Genomic DNA, 17,075 nt, shown 5'->3' with positions numbered 1-17,075 from the left:
GCATATAAGGAAATCAGTAAATTTAAATAAATTCATTTGGATTTCCCAAGATTTCACACTTGGGAGCCAGGCCCAGCCAATCAGAATTATTTTTTCCCCACAAAAGGGCTTTATTACAGACCAAAATACTCCTCAGTTTCATCAGCTGTCCGGGTGGCTGGTCTCAAATGATCCCGCAGGTGAAGAAGCCGGATGTGGTGGTCCTGGGCTGGCGTGGTTACACGTGGTCTGCGGTTGTGAGGCCGGTTGAATGTACTGCCAAATTCTCTAAAACGACGTTGGAGGCAGCTTATGGTAGAAAAATTAACATTAAATTATCTGGCAACAGCTGTGGTGGACGTACCTGCAGTCAACATGCCAATTGAATGCTCCCTCAAAACTTGAGACATCTGTGGCATTGTGTTGTGTGACAAAACTGCACATTTTAGAGTGGCCTTTTATCGTCCCCAGCACAAGGTGCACCAGTGTAATGATCATGCTGTTTAATCAGCTTCTTGATATGACAAACCTGTCAGGTGGATGGGTTATCTTGGCAAAGGAGAAATGTTCACTATAACAGGGATGTAAACAAATTTGTGCACAAAATATGAGAAATTTCTGGGATCTTTTATTTCACCTCATGAAACATGGGACCAACACTTTACATGTTGCATTTATATATTTTTTCAGTATAATTCACATTTCCTGTTGCTGCATGATTATTTTCCTGCTGTAACAAACTGGCTCAAAGTAAGATCCTACATCTGTAGTGTTCAGGGCATCAATTCAAGTTCAAGGCTACTGGAATAGGAACACTTTCCTTTTTTTTCAGAGATGCGATGCATCATAACATTACTACTATGTTAGTGTCATGAAAAAATATTATTTGCATTTTATCATATTCCAATTTAAAATGGAGTATCTTCTAAGAGACAAACTTGATGTGAGTGCAACCTTCCAAGCTCTGCAGAGCGTATTAAGCTGCAGTCAGGCAGGTAGTTTGTTGTGAGACCATTTGCCAGTCACATCTCCTTCCTACATACAGCCTAATGACATCTCATCCAAGTTCAGGACAGCAGTTTGTTCTGCATGGCCTGCGCCACGGCACTGCTGCCCAGTCTACAGCCTCTGATGTTCAGGGTGATGTAGATCGCTCTGCTTACTGGTTTCCTGATTAATGGTCATATTCTGCTGCTGAAGTATGTCTTTACTCTAGGATGGCTAACTATTCCCTGAGGATCAGCTAGTGAGAGACACACACACACACACACACACACACAGTCAGTCCATTGGGGGAAGCAAGCTGGTACAGAAACGTATAATTTGGGCCCATCACTCCTGCATCTTCATTATGCTTGACCTGTCATCTGATGGAGCCAGTGTCTGTGTGGTTAATGGTGTTTATTGTGTAGGCCATTCTGGAGATCCCTCAGTAGAATAGGCCACAAGACAAATAGTCCCCATCACTGTCTGTCAAGGTTCTCTGTGGCCATGCCAAATGAAAATGAATTTTAGAATGTTGCTGTGACATCTGAAGACTTCTCTGGGGCAAATGGTTGTGAGCGACTTCAGTAGTTTGCGTCCCAAATCAAATGACACCCTATTCCCTTTATAGAGCACTACTTGCGACCAGACACCATAGGGCTCTGGTCAAACGAAGTGCACTATATAGGGAAAAGAGTGCCATTTGGGATGCATCCATGGTCTTCTGTTGAAGGAGCCGGTGTACAGAGTGTACTTTTATATCAACCTCTCTATTAAATACTTTTAAAGTCACAAAGAAACAGAGAGCACAAGGTTAAATTGTAGGAATGTGTATTTTCAATCATGATGTTTTACAGAAACTTCTGAATTGTCTTTGTCTATAGAGAACCACGTTATAATCATTCCAGCCTCACTGTTGGCACAGCTGGATAGCAGGACTTTTAACAGGATCTATCAAGTGAAAAATGCTGCAATTATTCTAAACTGATTGTCCTGTTAACCTCATTACATCTTTATTTTCCAATGGTCTGAATAATAAACCTGAGAAACAATGTTTCCTACAAATTAACGTGAGTATCACCATGAATACAGTGGGGGAAAAAAGTATTTAGTCAGCCACCAATTGTGCAAGTTCTCCCACTTAAAAAGATGAGATGTGGTTCTGGGATTTTTGCTCACCGTTCTTGTGATCATTTTGACCCCACGGGGTGAGATCTTGCGTGGAGCCCCAGATCGAGGGAGATTATCAGTGGTCTTGTATGTCTTCCATTTCCTAATAATTGCTCCCACAGTTGATTTCTTCAAACCAAGCTGCTTACCTATTGCAGATTCAGTCTTCCCAGCTGGGTGCAGGTCTACAATTTTGTTTCTGGTGTCCTTTGACAGCGCTTTGGTCTTGGCCATAGTGGAGTTTGGAGTGTGACTGTTTGAGGTTGTGGACAGGTGTCTTTTATACTGATAACAAGTTCAAACAGGTGCCATTAATACAGGTAACGAGTGGAGGACAGAGGAGCCTCTTAAAGAAGAAGTTACAGGTCTGTGAGAGCCAGAAATCTTGCTTGTTTGTAGGTGACCAAATACTTATTTTCCACCATAATTTGCAAATCAATTAATTAAAAATCCTACAATGTGATTTTCTGGAAAAAATAATCTAATTTTGTCTGTCATAGTTGACGTGTACCTATGATGAAAATTACAGGCCTCATCTTTTTAAGTGGGAGAACTTGCACAATTGGTGGCTGACTAAATACTTTTTTCCCCCACTGTATTACAATGAGTATCCCCATGGTCAGTTACAATCAACTGATTAGCTCTCAAATTGACAATGACTTTACCAACACCTTGGATAAATATTGACCATTATCAATCAAAAAAATAATAATTGTGTACCCAAAACACGCTTCAACCCAGCTTAAACAAAAAGGGAATCAGGTGCTCGACTGAGGGACTTGAAAGTCCCCCCCCAAAAGTCTTACCATTCCTAAACGTTCCATATAAACACTGAGAATACAAAACATTAACAACACCTGCTCTTTCCATGACATAGACTTACCAGGTGAATCCAGGTGAAAGATATGATCCCTTATTGATGTCACTTGTTAAATCCACTTCAATCAGTGTAGATGAAGGGGAGAGAGGTTAAAGAAGGATTTTAAGCCTTGAGACATGGTTTGTGTATGTGTGCCTTTCAGAGGTTGAATGGGCAAAACAAAATATTTAAGTGCCTTTGAACGGAGTATGGTAGTAGGTGCCAGCCACGTGTACCGGTTTGTGTCAAGAACTGCAACGCTGCTGGGTTTTTTACACTCAACAGTTTCCTGTGTGTATCAAGAATGGACCACCACCCAAAGGACATCTAGCCAACTTGACACAACTGTGGGAAGCATTGGAGTCAACATGGGCCAGCATTGCTGTGGAACGCTTTTGACACCTTGTAGAGTCCATTCCCCAATTAATTGAGGCTGTTCTGAGAGCAAAAGGGGGGAGAGGTGCAACTCAGTATTAGGAAGGTGTTCCTAATGTTTGATATACTCAGTGTATATATTTTCTTTTTTATATACACTAGTGCAGTCACGCTGTATCTGGATCCATTTTGTTACTCTGCTTCAGTACTATTCCATATTTACAGGGCAAAGTATAAACTGACAATAACGCATATCAGTAATTTATTTTATTTTGTTATTAATTTCAAACACAAACAGTTGCATGAGCTAACCTGTTACATTAGCTTGTTAATCATTCATTGCCTTAGGGTATGAAACTAAGGGCTCTATTCAATCCGTATCACGGAAGTTCAGCGTTACAGCGTGATACAAATTTTAAGGCAATGTTCCCACGTTAGCGGAGACTGCATTCACGGTAAACGCTGCATATGTCGGCTCAATCGGAAATTACCTTTACATTTCAATTGCACAATCTGTAACGCTTCAGCGATCGACTGAATAGAGCACAAAATTCATGGAAGCTTGGCTTTATGCTTACACCTGTGACAAGGGCATTGTTCACTTGCTACAGTAATATTAACATTTTATTTAAAGCTTTTCGTGTGTAGCGTATAGACTTCTTCCAAACCACAAAAAAAAGAGGAAGGTTTATCAATGACAGCACACCAGTGTTCTTTTAACTTAAACATCAATATGAGGCAAAAATAGGGAAATAGAAAGTGTGTTTCTCCGAAGCCCCTAACACAGTACTCTCTTCCTCTTAACAGAGGGTGGTGACATTCTAAAATAGCATAATATTGTACAATATTAGTACCAGTACAGTATATTCTGCACGATCATCCCCCATAGTAAATAGGGACTTTTAAGTGTACACACTATAAGCCTTAGATGTTGTCTTGATTAAAAATGTGTATACCCTAACAGCTTTAAATATTAATTGTGCACCATATCTTTTATTTTTCTTGATTTCAGTTTTCTCCCAAGAGCATAATTCAATTTGTCAAAAAGAAATTGTAGAGTTTTAAACAGAGCAGGACTGCTGCTAGTTCTCACATTAAAGACAACAGCAAAACTGGCACAATAGCATCACATGACGTTACGTCGGGACTGGACTTCTGTGAGTCACACCGCTTCCTGTCAGAATTGCTGAGTCTAAAGCACCGCCTACACCTTCCCAGAATGCTCCTGTTCTTTGGAGTCTGGGGAGTCAAGCTAGACTCCAAAGTCACAGTCTGGGTCTGGCCATGTCAGCTGATCTGTGGTCTGGCTTGGTCGTGGTTCTGTTACTCCTTTGGTCCTGAGGATTCCAGACTTGAGGTGGCCTTGCTCCCTCTCAGAGACAGACAGACGGGGGTTCGATGCAGTGTAGTGTAGCATCACCCACCAGTTACAAGTCGGCAGTGTAGTGACTGATTACTAAGACTCCCTCCATCCCAATGCATTCATTAATTAAGCTTCACATAGACAGACAGTCACACACTTCATCTCACTCTGCATCTCTGGCTGGGGGAACATGCATGAACCGGCAGCACTGGAGGACACTCTTCTCCGTCTCCTTCCCTCCCCCCTTGGCGAGGCCCCAGCCCTCCTCTACAGGCCCCAGTAGGGTGCCAGATTCCTGCGCTCCCGCTCGTAGATGTCAGGTATCACCCCATAGGGCGTCTGCACCATTTTCACAGAGTTCCTGCCAAACAGCTTCTTTTCGTAGTCGATGAGCTGAATCCAGAAGCCCCCGTTGGGCCGGATGACTGGCCGGCGGGCCTTGACCCAAGCGTGGGCCTCGGCCAGAGACACGCGGTGGTATTTCATCAGGTAGGCCAGGCACAGGGAGGCTGAGCGGCTCACCCCTGCAGCACAGTGCACCAGCACAGCCCCCCGCTTTCTCCCCACACTGTGGATCTTATCAGCTATGCTGTCGAAGTACAGAGAGAGGGGGGAGTGGGGCATGTCCGCCAGGGGCACCTTCACATACTCCACGTGGGGCCAGTTGAAGTTGGGCAGCTCAATAGTGGCGTTGATCACGCAGGTGATGCCCTTGGACAGCAGCAGGCTGCGGTTGGACGCCACGTTGCCCCGGCTCAGGAAGAGGTTGGGGGTGATCTGGGCGATGCCCCCTAGCAGACTGCCGTTCTCTGTGAGAAGCCTGGGCACGGCCGTGGGCACCACGGAGCTGTGGTGGTGATGGTGGAAAAAGCCACTTTGACTGTGGGAGCCCATTGGAGAATATAGTAGTAGGAGTGATACAGAGAGCAGGAGGAGGAATAACAGGAAGGTCTTCAGTAGCCTGAGGTCATGTTGGAACAGCAGAACCAGACAGCAGGAGATTCACCTGAAACAACAAAGGTACACATCCCAATTTTAGACCAAATTGGGCAACAGTTCTTTCCATTTTTTTATTTGTTTTTATTCCCTTTGTGATGACCACTCTCAGGCTGGCAAACATACAGGTAACTGTCAAAATAAACAAAACACCAACATTTGTGTTTTAAATGGCGCTGGGCCACCACGAGCCAGAACCGTTTCAATGCACCTTGGCAAAGATTCTACAAGTGTCTGGAACTCTATTGGAGGGATGCGTCACCATTCTTCCACGAGAAATTCTATAATTTGGTGTTTTGTTAGTGGTAGAAAAACGCTGTCTCAGGCGCCGCTCCAGAATCTCCCATAAGTGTTCAATTGGGTTGAGATCTGGTGACTGAGATGGCCATTGCATATGGTTTACATCGTTTTCATGCTCATCAAACCATTCAGTGATCACTTGTGCCCTGTGGATGGGGGCATTGTCATCCTATGAGGGCATAGCCATGGTAGCCAATATAATGGCCTGCCCAGCATTTTTATACATGACCCTAAGAATGATGGGATGTTAATGAAAAAAATTAACTCAGGAACCACACCTTTGTGGAAGCACCTGCTTTCAATATACGTTGTATCCCTCATTTACTCAAGTGTTTCCTTTATTTTGGCAGTTACCTATACAACTACATCAGCAGGGTGCCATTAAAGCTATTTGCAGTGACTCATCAAATGAGGTATTAGGATCTTTTTGGATGAAATTGTGCTGTGACAGAACAGTTCTGTGTCTGGCAAATGTTGCCCCAAGTCACCCCTCGCTCTGCCAGGAGAGAGAGAGACGGGTGTGGCCCGCAGTACCAGTACCAGGCAGGGTCTATTTACCCCCTCAGGGAAGGTATGGTGGTGGCTCAGTGGCTGTAAAATGCCTCTAAGGCATCAATGGAGGGCAGCCAGAGAGACAGATGCCCCATCACAGCATAGGAGAGGCTAACAATAACAAACTGAACAACACAAAAACAATTCAATTACACTGGGCTGGAGACTTTTTCCTGTATCAGGTCACACAGTGGCTTCCAGTAAGTGGAACCAGAACGGTTGTCTGAAATGTGCCAACCTGCTCAATGTGACTCTCTCCCTTCACTGCACTAGAGCTCCAGAGAGAGACAACACTGTTCCCCTGCACAGTAACAACTCTTACTGAAGCTACTGTGCCAATCTGGGTAATGCGGCACTCCTGCTGTCCCTCCCCACCTAAGCGCCCTCCTTGGACCCACAGCATGTTGAGTCTGTCTCCCTCTGTCTCCCCCTGTCTCCCTCTGTCTCCCTCTGTCTCCCCCTGTCTCCCCCTGTCTCCTTCTGTCTCCCTCTGTCTCCCCCTGTCTCCTTCTGTCTCCCTATGTCTCCCTATGTCTCTCTGTCTCCGTCGGCCTCCCTCTTCCTCCCTCTGTTTCTCTCTGCCTTTCTCTGACTCACACTGTCCCCCTCTGTTTCTCTCTGCCTTACACTGTCCCCCTCTGTTTCTCTCTGCCTCACACTGTCCCCCTCTGTTTCTCTCTGCCTTTCTCTGACTCACACTGTCCCCCTCTGTTTCTCTCTGCCTCACTCTGCTTTTCTCTAACTCACCCTGTCCCCCTCTGTTTCTCTCTGCCTCTATCTGTCGCCCTCTGTCTCTCTCTCCCCTTGCATCCCTCTACCATATGGTCATTAGTCCTCTGGAGGCAGATACACACTACCAGCTCCTCCGCAGCTCCTGCAAACAGATCAAATCGCTCCAGTCTCTGATGAGTAGGACCCTTCATCCATCTGCATTTAAATTGAAGTTAGTTATCTGGGGGGATCACACAGCTTAAGGCACTGCCTCACACACTGTTGCACTCGTCATGCGTCATCCCATCCACACCTTGCACACTAGCTGGGGGAGCCGTCTCTCTCCCTCTCTGCCACAGTGTGGTTAACAAGCCACACAGATCAAATCAAACACATTAAATATGAATTAAATCTGCCGTCTGTGCTGAAAACACCTGCACACCCCATGTCACCCTCCACCTCAATGTGATTGTTCCCTGAGGCTCTCTCTATGACAAACACACACACTTATCATAATTCCACTAACCAGGACAGATAGCGCCTGCTGTCTACCAGAGAGCTTAGATTTAATGGCAGTAACAGGAATATCCTTCTGCTTTAGTGCACAGCACGGGAATGCCATTCTCCCTGAGGGTGCATTCCCATTAATGGCCCAGTTTGAGCAAGTTGTCTATCTCCCATATCCTCCTGCCTCCCCTCCCTCCCCAGGACTGATACACATCCTGCTATCCTATTCCCCTCGGATGCTAACTGCAAATAAATCTATCCTCTCAGCCCGGCCACGGAATCCCTTGTTCCCAAGGTACCATTCACTCTGGTCTGCACCTTGCCTGTTCACACATGCAGTGGTTGCCATGGAACACTTAGGTGCAGCTGACGCCACAATCTTTCTCACAGTTGCCGTTGGTGATAAACCAAAAATACCTGCAGTGACAGCAATACTAGGAGCAGTCTATGACTGTGTATAGACAGATAGTGATTGATTCAAAATGACATTTAATGGGAGAAAGGGAACAGAATATACTATACCAGAAGCGTCATGCCCATAGGGGGCACAGTGGCACGTGACCCCTCAGATTTGTCCTGTTTTAAAATGTATTTTTATAAATAAAATGTTTCTCTGTAATACTACTATCCACCTACTATCCACCTAGCACGTTTATGCTTTAGCTAGCCCAGATAGGTTCCCAATCTCCCAACCTTTCAGGTTATCAATCAGAGTAGCTAGCTTGTCTTAGCTGGCATGCCTGCTGGTAAGGTTGGTAAACTTTAGAAGCAATTACTAAATGTACTGAATAAGATACATTCCTTTCAATCTTTTACCAGATTTTAGCAAAGATGCAGAAAAGCATGTTTAGTTTATTTAAATAACCACCAGTCAGGAGGGTACAGACAGCTCAAGAGGTATGCTTAGATATGCAGAAAAATATAGATAATTTTAACATAGAATTAGGCATAATGATTATGGCTCTAGATTGCAGGAAAACGCTGTTTCAGGTGTTTGAAAATGCAAAATGATCCAACCACCCCCTAGCCATGCTCACATACTTTGTGCCCCCTCAGATTTTTGGGGTACATGACTCCCCTGGGATATACCACACGCACCAACTGGCCTGAGATTAATCATGTGCATCTTTTTTAAGGGTGAGTTTAGTCCATAGTCAGGATAAAGGCAAACCAACTTGCTGCAGTGACCTAAGCCCTGTTTATACATGCCGTTTAAAATGTGCCCTTCGTCATGATCTTGACCTGATCTTGTCTGTTTACACTTATAAGATCTCATCACAATCAGATCACAATGCGTCTTTTAATCGTCTACATCTACAAGATCAGGACAAAGGCTGCATATTAGAACCAGGAATAAACAGGGCTCCTGTGACCAGCGTGAGGCAGTACCTGCTGGCCAAAACAGCAGGGCAATGGAGGGAATGAAAGAACAGGAGCAAAGCACAAAACCCCTGCCTGGCTCTACCAAAGTGCTGATGTGTCATGGCACTGGCTTTGCTGACATTCGCTCCCTCCATCCACATGGCTATTTATATCCGGCTTGGCCTGTGCAGAGGGGCTGAGGAGGCAAGGAGTGGAGAAGAGGAGCAGAGGAGGAGGAGGGAAGGAGGCTATGCAGGGGCTATCACTGAGATGAACCTACTGTCTGCTGGCAAGGAGATGTCTCTCTGTCAATCGAATTTGCTCTGCCGTTTAATTCTCCAGAATAAATGTGTCAGCGGAAAATGAAGCTGAGATGGAGGGAGCAGATTGAGACACATTTAACGGGCCCTTATAAAAGTGGTTAGAAACTTCCACAGTGTTAACACTAATATCCATCTGTCCATCTGCCTTCAAGGCACATCAGGGCCCGTTCTCACCACACTTGAGGCCTGCCATGTGGCAGGTGCTTGGCTCTACTCGGCACGGCAGAAATGCATTCTCCTACATCTGCATTGCAAACACGTAGCCCATCACTCAGTGTGCGTTTCAGGGACTGTCAACACAGGGCCCATCACAGATTCTCTGATGCTCATCTCAACTCTCTCTCTCTGCATGGGGAGATTCCGCACCGGTCCGTTTCCACCTCCGATAGCACGAATGGGGAACGTGAGCCACATTGCAGACAAACCGGAGCCTCATGAATTGGCTCTTCTCCCACACCAAATGTGGACCTTCGAAACCAGATCTGAACTGGGCATGTGCAGCTGGCTTAGCAGGTCATTGACAATCACACCCGACGGACAAGACGTGTTTGAAAACATTGAAAATTCCTGAATCAACAAGTGGCTGTCTGACTGGAACAGAGAGGGATGTAAGCAGTAGTGTGTTGTTCTACTACAATACAATTCATCCTCATAGACAGTGTTCCCACAGAATGACTCCTTATTCTAGAATACTATCGCTAAACGGGTGCTGTGAGAAATTGTACACCTACCCAGAGCCTTCTATGTACAATAAAGGGCTCTGCACCTATACGTTTAGCTGTGGGACCTTATATAGACAGGTGTGTGCCTTTCCAAATCATGTCCAATCAATTGAATTTACCACAGGTGGACTCCAATCAAGTTGTAGAAACATCTTAAGGAGTATGAAAAATGTATGCACTCACTAATTGTAAGTCGATCTGGATAAGAGCGTCTGCGAAATGACTAAAATGTCAACAAAAAAAAGAAGATTAATGGAAACAGGATGCACCTGAGCTCAATTTCGAGTCTCAAAGCAAAGGGTCTGAATACTTAAGTAAATAAGGTATTTCCGTTTTTTATTTTTAATACAATTGCATACATTTCTAAAAACCAGTTTTTGCTTTGTCATTATGGGGTATTGTGTGTAGATTGATGAGGAAAAACATTAATTTAATCAATTTTAGAATCCGGCTGTAACGTAACAAAATGTGAAAAAAGTCAAGGGGTCTGAATACCTTCCGAATGCACTGTACACCAGATAGGTGCAGTGAAATGGGTTGTTTTACAGGGTCAGCCATAGATTAGTGAACCTCTTTAGCCTAACTTGAAGTGCTAGATGAGAATCTGGTCTGGTGGGTTATGTATGTTTTCCAGTATATCAGGGATGACACCTCACAGATGAGGCCAGGGTTAGGCTGTTTTGGCACCTGTCTGAGCAGAGTACCACCTCCCTGTGACTGGGCGACTGGGTGCTGCTCATTCACACGACCAATTTGTTGCCTGTCTGTGGAAGCTGCCATATAACTGTCTACACAGGGAGTCCAGCCCTCTCTCCCAGCTAGAGAAGTGGACCCCAGCCACCTGCAGCACCAGCTAATTTAATGACAGAACATTATGGAGGAGTGACCATAAGATAAGGCTATCTTTGTTTTTGTTTTGGCATTCCTGTTTGATTTGTTCAATGTATGTAATTTGATCTCTCTCGCTCTAGTCGATACAGACACAAAGACTGAACACATCCGTTGGTTGTAGTGGCAGAATACACAGTATAAATTATATGATAGGTATCACTGTATTTATAAATGCATTTACTAACATGGAGAGCCTTTGTTGCTGCCCTATGGCCAGCTGACACGATGGGGGTGAGTGATTGAGTGAGGGTTGTACAGTCTACAACCATTTTTATGTCACAGGTATAGTATTACCTGTGATCATCAGACCATGGCATTGTACAGTATTAAAAAAGAGGTTGGAGATACATGGAAAGAGGATACTTTATTTTATATGGAAGGTTGTTTTATTGAGTAGTCATCTCCTTTTCATCCCTGCTACTTTCATAGATATGAGAGTGGGAACCTCAACCTGTTACAGTGTGTGTGTGTGTGTTTGTATGTGTGTGTGTGTGTGTGTGTGTGTGTGTGTGTGTGTGTGTGTGTGTGTGTGTGTGTGTGTGTGTGTGTGTATGTGTGTGTGTGTGTGTGTGTGTGTGTGTATGTGTGTGTGTGTGTGTGTGTGTGCGCGTACAAAGTGAATAGGTGTGCATGTAAGCCATGTGTTGAACATAATTCCAGTAGGCTACAAGAATACAAGGACTTGTGATTTCTGTAAGGTCTTGTAAATCCCATGGTAGTCTATTTGATAGTAGGGCAAACACATTATTCCCCTTTTAGCTTATCCCATCTTGGTCACACACCAAATGAGCAGGGTATGATAAAATAACTACAAATTATGCAAACGAATTGTGAATAGATATAGAGCGATATAGGGTAGACAACATGTTTTGGTCTCTTGACTAATAGCCTACTGTCACTCTTTGACAAGCAGTATATCCTACCTTCTCTGCCTACTATAAGATATTGTAGAAAATCAGTCAGAAAGACATGCGTATGCTATGCTTTGCATAATATGTGAGTTTTACACAAATTATTAAATTCACAAGAATAAAACAAAATCTAGATATTTCATCTGTAGGCTACATAGAGGATAAAACCAACTTACCAAACCACTTTACTTTGCCTGGCGATGATTTTCCAAGCGCGTTGCTAACGCACCATTCCAGGCATGCCGTTGCGGATGATTCAAACTCTGAACATCAGGTAAAGCAGAGAATTCACACAGTCGTAGTCTTGTGGGAAATAAAATATAATATGAATGAATAAGTATGTAACAATATCACTCAAATGTCAAAGTCAGCAGAGAGAGAACTCCATGCGCATGAAATGTTTTCAGCCAGCTTCTCCAAGGTTCGCGCAGCAACTGTACCTAGGCGGTAGATTGAAGCGCCTCCCCTCTGAACAACGCAGTAGAAGTAGCTGTCAGACAGCTAGAAAGAGATGTTTACACTCCCAAACTGATATCGGACACGGAGATATGATTGTGAATTAGGCTACAGTAAAGAAACGTTGAGCTTGGACCACTGAAATACATGCTTTAGTTATGGCCATAATGCTGAAATGTTATTCTTGTCTATTTCAAAAACATATGTTTTTCTTAATTGGGGGGTGGGGGAGGGTGGGGGGTGGTGGGGGGTGTGGGGGGGTGCAAATGAGTCTGGTCAGCTTTAGGTGAAAAAACAAGATGGCTGACTAGTTCCAGATGATTGCCTTTGATACAGGCAGAGATAATCTAGTGCAGTGTAAACTGCAGTGGGTAGGGTACAATAGGTTGGTACCATACATTATTTTTTTCATGAAATGATGGTGAAATCTGACTTGCTACTAGGTAGTCTACAGAACTTCACCTACATTGCCTAACATAGCTGGTCACAGGGGACATCTTTCCAAAAGGCAGGTCTCTTTGAAAAAATAGACATGAACATCTGCATCTCTATAAAAATGTCACAGCCATCGGTCAAGGTAGGGCCATGCGTTAAGGGCAACCGAAAGCAATAAAATGTTCTGCCATGCTCTTTCATGCGGGGTCACAAAGAGCATGGCTGTCATAGTTGACCGATGTCTACTAATAGAATTGTAAGGAAGCATACTTGAACTTGAAACTTTCCGAACCAAGACACAATGCCACAATGCCAGTGTTTGTTGTTTGTCAGAACAGCCAGTGGCCCTCATGGTCTGAGTTTGAAGGAGTCAAAGAAAACAAAGAGAGAAAAGGCCAGAAGAAAACATGATACCTTCAGCAGGAATCAGATCTGGAACGTACAGTGGGGAAAAAAAGTATTTAGTCAGCCACCAATTGTGCAAGTTCTCCCACTTCAAAAGATGAGAGAGGCCTGTAATTTTCATCATAGGTACACGTCAACTATGACAGACAAATTGAGAAAAACAAATCCAGAAAATCACATTGTAGGATTTTTAATGAATTTATTTGCAAATTATGGTGGAAAATAAGTATTTGGTCACCTACAAACAAGCAAGATTTCTGGCTCTCACAGACCTGTAACTTCTTCTTTAAGAGGCTCCTCTGTCCTCCACTCGTTACCTGTATTAATGGCACCTGTTTGAACTTGTTATCAGTATAAAAGACACCTGTCCACAACCTCAAACAGTCACACTCCAAACTCCACTATGGCCAAGACCAAAGAGCTGTCAAAGGACACCAGAAACAAAATTGTAGACCTGCACCAGGCTGGGAAGACTGAATCTGCAATAGGTAAGCAGCTTGGTTTGAAGAAATCAACTGTGGGAGCAATTATTAGGAAATGGAAGACATACAAGACCACTGATAATCTCCCTCGATCTGGGGCTCCACGCAAGATCTCACCCCGTGGGGTCAAAATGATCACAAGAATGGTGAGCAAAAATCCCAGAACCACACAGGGGGACCTAGTGAATGACCTGCAGAGAGCTGGGACCAAAGTAACAAAGCCTACCATCAGTCACACACTACGCCGCCAGTGACTCAAATCCTGCAGTGCCAGACGTGTCCCCCTGCTTAAGCCAGTACATGTCCAGGCCCGTCTGAAGTTTGCTAGAGTGCATTTGGATGATCCAGAAGAGGATTGGGAGAATGTCATATGGTCAGATGAAACCAAAATAGAACTTTTTGGTAAAAACTCAACTCGTCGTGTTTGGAGGACAAAGAATGCTGAGTTGCATCCATAGAACACCATACCTACTGTGAAGCATAGGGGTGGAAACATCATGCTTTGGGGCTGTTTTTCTGCAAAGGGACCAGGACGACTAATCCGTGTAAAGGAAAGAATGAATGGGGCCATGTATCGTGAGATTTTGAGTGAAAACCTCCTTCCACCAGCAAGGGCATTGAAGATGAAACGTGGCTGGGTCTTTCAGCACGACAATGATCCCAAACACACCGCCCGGGCAACGAAGGAGTGGCTTCGTAAGAAGCATTTCAAGGTCCTGGAGTGGCCTAGCCAGTCTCCAGATCTCAACCCCATAGAAAATCTTTGGAGGGAGTTGAAAGTCTGTGTTGCCCAGCGACAGCCCCAAAACATCACTGCTCTAGAGGAGATCTGCATGGAGGAATGGGCCAAAATACCAGCAACAGTGTGTGAAAACCTTGTGAAGACTAACAGAAAATGTTTGACCTGTGTCATTGCAAACAAAGGGTATATAACAAAGTATTGAGAAACTTTTGTTATTGACCAAATACTTATTTTCCACCATAATTTGCAAATAAATTCATTAAAAATCCTACAATGTGATTTTATGGATTTTTGTACCTATGATGAAAATTACAGGCCTCTGTCATCTTTTTAAGTGGGAGAACTTGCACAATTGGTGGCTGACTAAATACTTTTTTCCCCCACTGTATATGTCCCAAATGGCACCCTATTCCCTATATAGTGCACTTATTTTTGACCAGAGCCCTGTGGGCCCTGGTCAAAAGTAGTGCACTACATTAGGAATCGGGTGCCATTTGGGACACATACATCAATAGACATCCCAGTTCTATAAATGCTGTTGGACAGTAACCAAGCCCCTGTGAAGGTCTGGCTGGTCTCATTAGGGGATTGAAAGAAAGGCTCAGAGATAGAACACAGGATGGAAAATTCCATGCACTACAGTGTACCGGTTAAACTTCTTCCTGCCTTTGGGTATCCTTGCATTCTTCACATTACATTTTAATTCTGTGATTCAGGAAATGTAGCTCAGTTGGTAGAGCATGTTGCTTGCAGCGCCAGGGTTGTGGGTTCGATTCCCACGGGGGGCCAGTATGAATTTTTTTTATGCACTCACTAACTGTAAGTCGCTCTGGATAAGAGCGTCTGCTAAATGACTAAAATTTAAAAATGTAAACAACAAACACAAAAGAACTGCAAACAATGAGGTACATTTATTTCACAAAGACTGGACTACATAAGCCTGTTGCTATGGGCCAATGTGTTTAATAATACACTTGTTGTCCCTATCCTGTGAGTAATCTGTTTGATTTCCTTGTAGAGCAGAGCAGACGGAGGCAGCCCAAGCTGTGAGCTGTGCTGAGGCAGTCTGCTGGCTGGGTGAGATGACCGTACATGACCCATGGCAACCATGTCACAGCTCTGAGACCTGGCAGAACAGCTGCCCCAGTAGGGCTTTCCATAAAGCCACTGTGATATACACTGTCTTCATTACATCCATACACAGCCATTATCAGGGCTGCTGCATGCCAAAGTCTGCATCCCATGTGGCACCGTCATTCCAATAAAGTGCACTACTTTTGACCAGAGCCCTATTGGTGAAGTAGTGCACTATGTAGGGAATAGGGTGCCATTTGGGATGCAGACAAAGTCAATGTTATTTAAAGAGATCCTGAGGAGGATATTATCCTACCAATAAACCCAAGCATGATGCACGCTCTGATTCATTCCTAATTACGTTCCATGATGATAATCACCAAACTCAATCAACTGTGAAACAAACAGTGGTCTGTCTACCTGGCTGTGCAGCCACAACACAACACAACACTGGTGATTTAGAGCTGAAAAGTGAAAAGCTTTGTGTGTCCCATATGGAGCCCTATTCCCTATGGGCCCTGGTCAAAAGTATTGCACTATATAGGGAATAGGGTGCAATTTGGGACACACACAGGGAGTGGAAAGCTAGTCATACATTGTTCCTCTTTCTATATTGTCATGTCATATTTTACTGAACAGGACAGGACAAGGTGTAGTAGACAGATATTAGCTCATGCTACATGTCAGTGCTTATCAAAGAATCACAGGATAAATGCATAGGGAGGGGAGCAAATTGTGACAGCAGAGCAAATAGTAATGTCCGCCAATAGAATGAAGGAGATAAAAGCCAGCAGTAAGATGTAATAAGGAGTGTTGGGACATAGGGTGAGGGCAACACTGAAAAAAGATTGAGGGGAGAGCGACAGGGGATACGTCCCTAATGGCACCCTATTCCTTATGTAGTGCACTATATCAGGAATAGGGTCCCATTTGGGACACAGACAGACAGTCACAGAGAGGAGAGCATGTGTGAGTGCTGGAGGCTGCAGGGAGAGGGAGACGGAAATGTCAGATGAGTCACAGGCATTCCGGTGAGATGGTTTAATATGGTTCCAGAGCCTCCTGCGATGGAGGCTGAAAATGTACACTCACTGTCACCCAAAAACAACAAGCACCTGCAGCCTCATTTTAGTGGAGCTGTCTGGTCCGAATGGGTGGGTACCACTGCCCGCTACTCAGAGAGGTGCTCAGATGAGGGTGCAGGGTGCACTAGGGCCACAATGACTTGACTGAGGCTGCCTATATAACAGAGTTTGTTTGTAGCAGACTTGTGGACGCAAAGCTATTAAGCAAGCACAGTGACATCTGTCACACCTACTACTGGAGTGTCAAACACTGCACACACAGGCATCTTTCACATAACATTGTAGTATGTACAGTCGTGGTCAAAAGTTTTGAGAATGACACAAATATTAATTTTCACAAATCTGCTGCCTCAGTTTTGATGATGGCAATTTGCATATACTCCAGAATGTT

The 17,075-nt window shown here is 44.3% G+C and overlaps 1 protein-coding gene across 1 annotated transcript; it reads right to left on the bottom strand.

The window, feature by feature from the left end:
• Positions 1-3,822: 3,822 nt before the first annotated feature.
• Positions 3,823-12,457, bottom strand: LOC121568384 (dual specificity protein phosphatase 14-like). The gene is made up of 2 exons (XM_041878929.1): positions 12,182-12,457; positions 3,823-5,736 (listed from the first exon to the last, which is right to left on the bottom strand). Exon 2 carries the CDS (start codon positions 5,622-5,624, stop codon positions 4,998-5,000), a length of 627 nt encoding a protein of 208 aa, XP_041734863.1. The 5' UTR covers positions 5,625-5,736; positions 12,182-12,457; the 3' UTR covers positions 3,823-4,997.
• Positions 12,458-17,075: the final 4,618 nt, after the last annotated feature.

This window comes from Coregonus clupeaformis, chromosome 6 (genome assembly GCF_020615455.1).
Source record: "Coregonus clupeaformis isolate EN_2021a chromosome 6, ASM2061545v1, whole genome shotgun sequence".
Taxonomy (NCBI): domain Eukaryota; kingdom Metazoa; phylum Chordata; class Actinopteri; order Salmoniformes; family Salmonidae; genus Coregonus; species Coregonus clupeaformis.
This window is presented reverse-complemented; position numbering and strand designations above follow the sequence as displayed.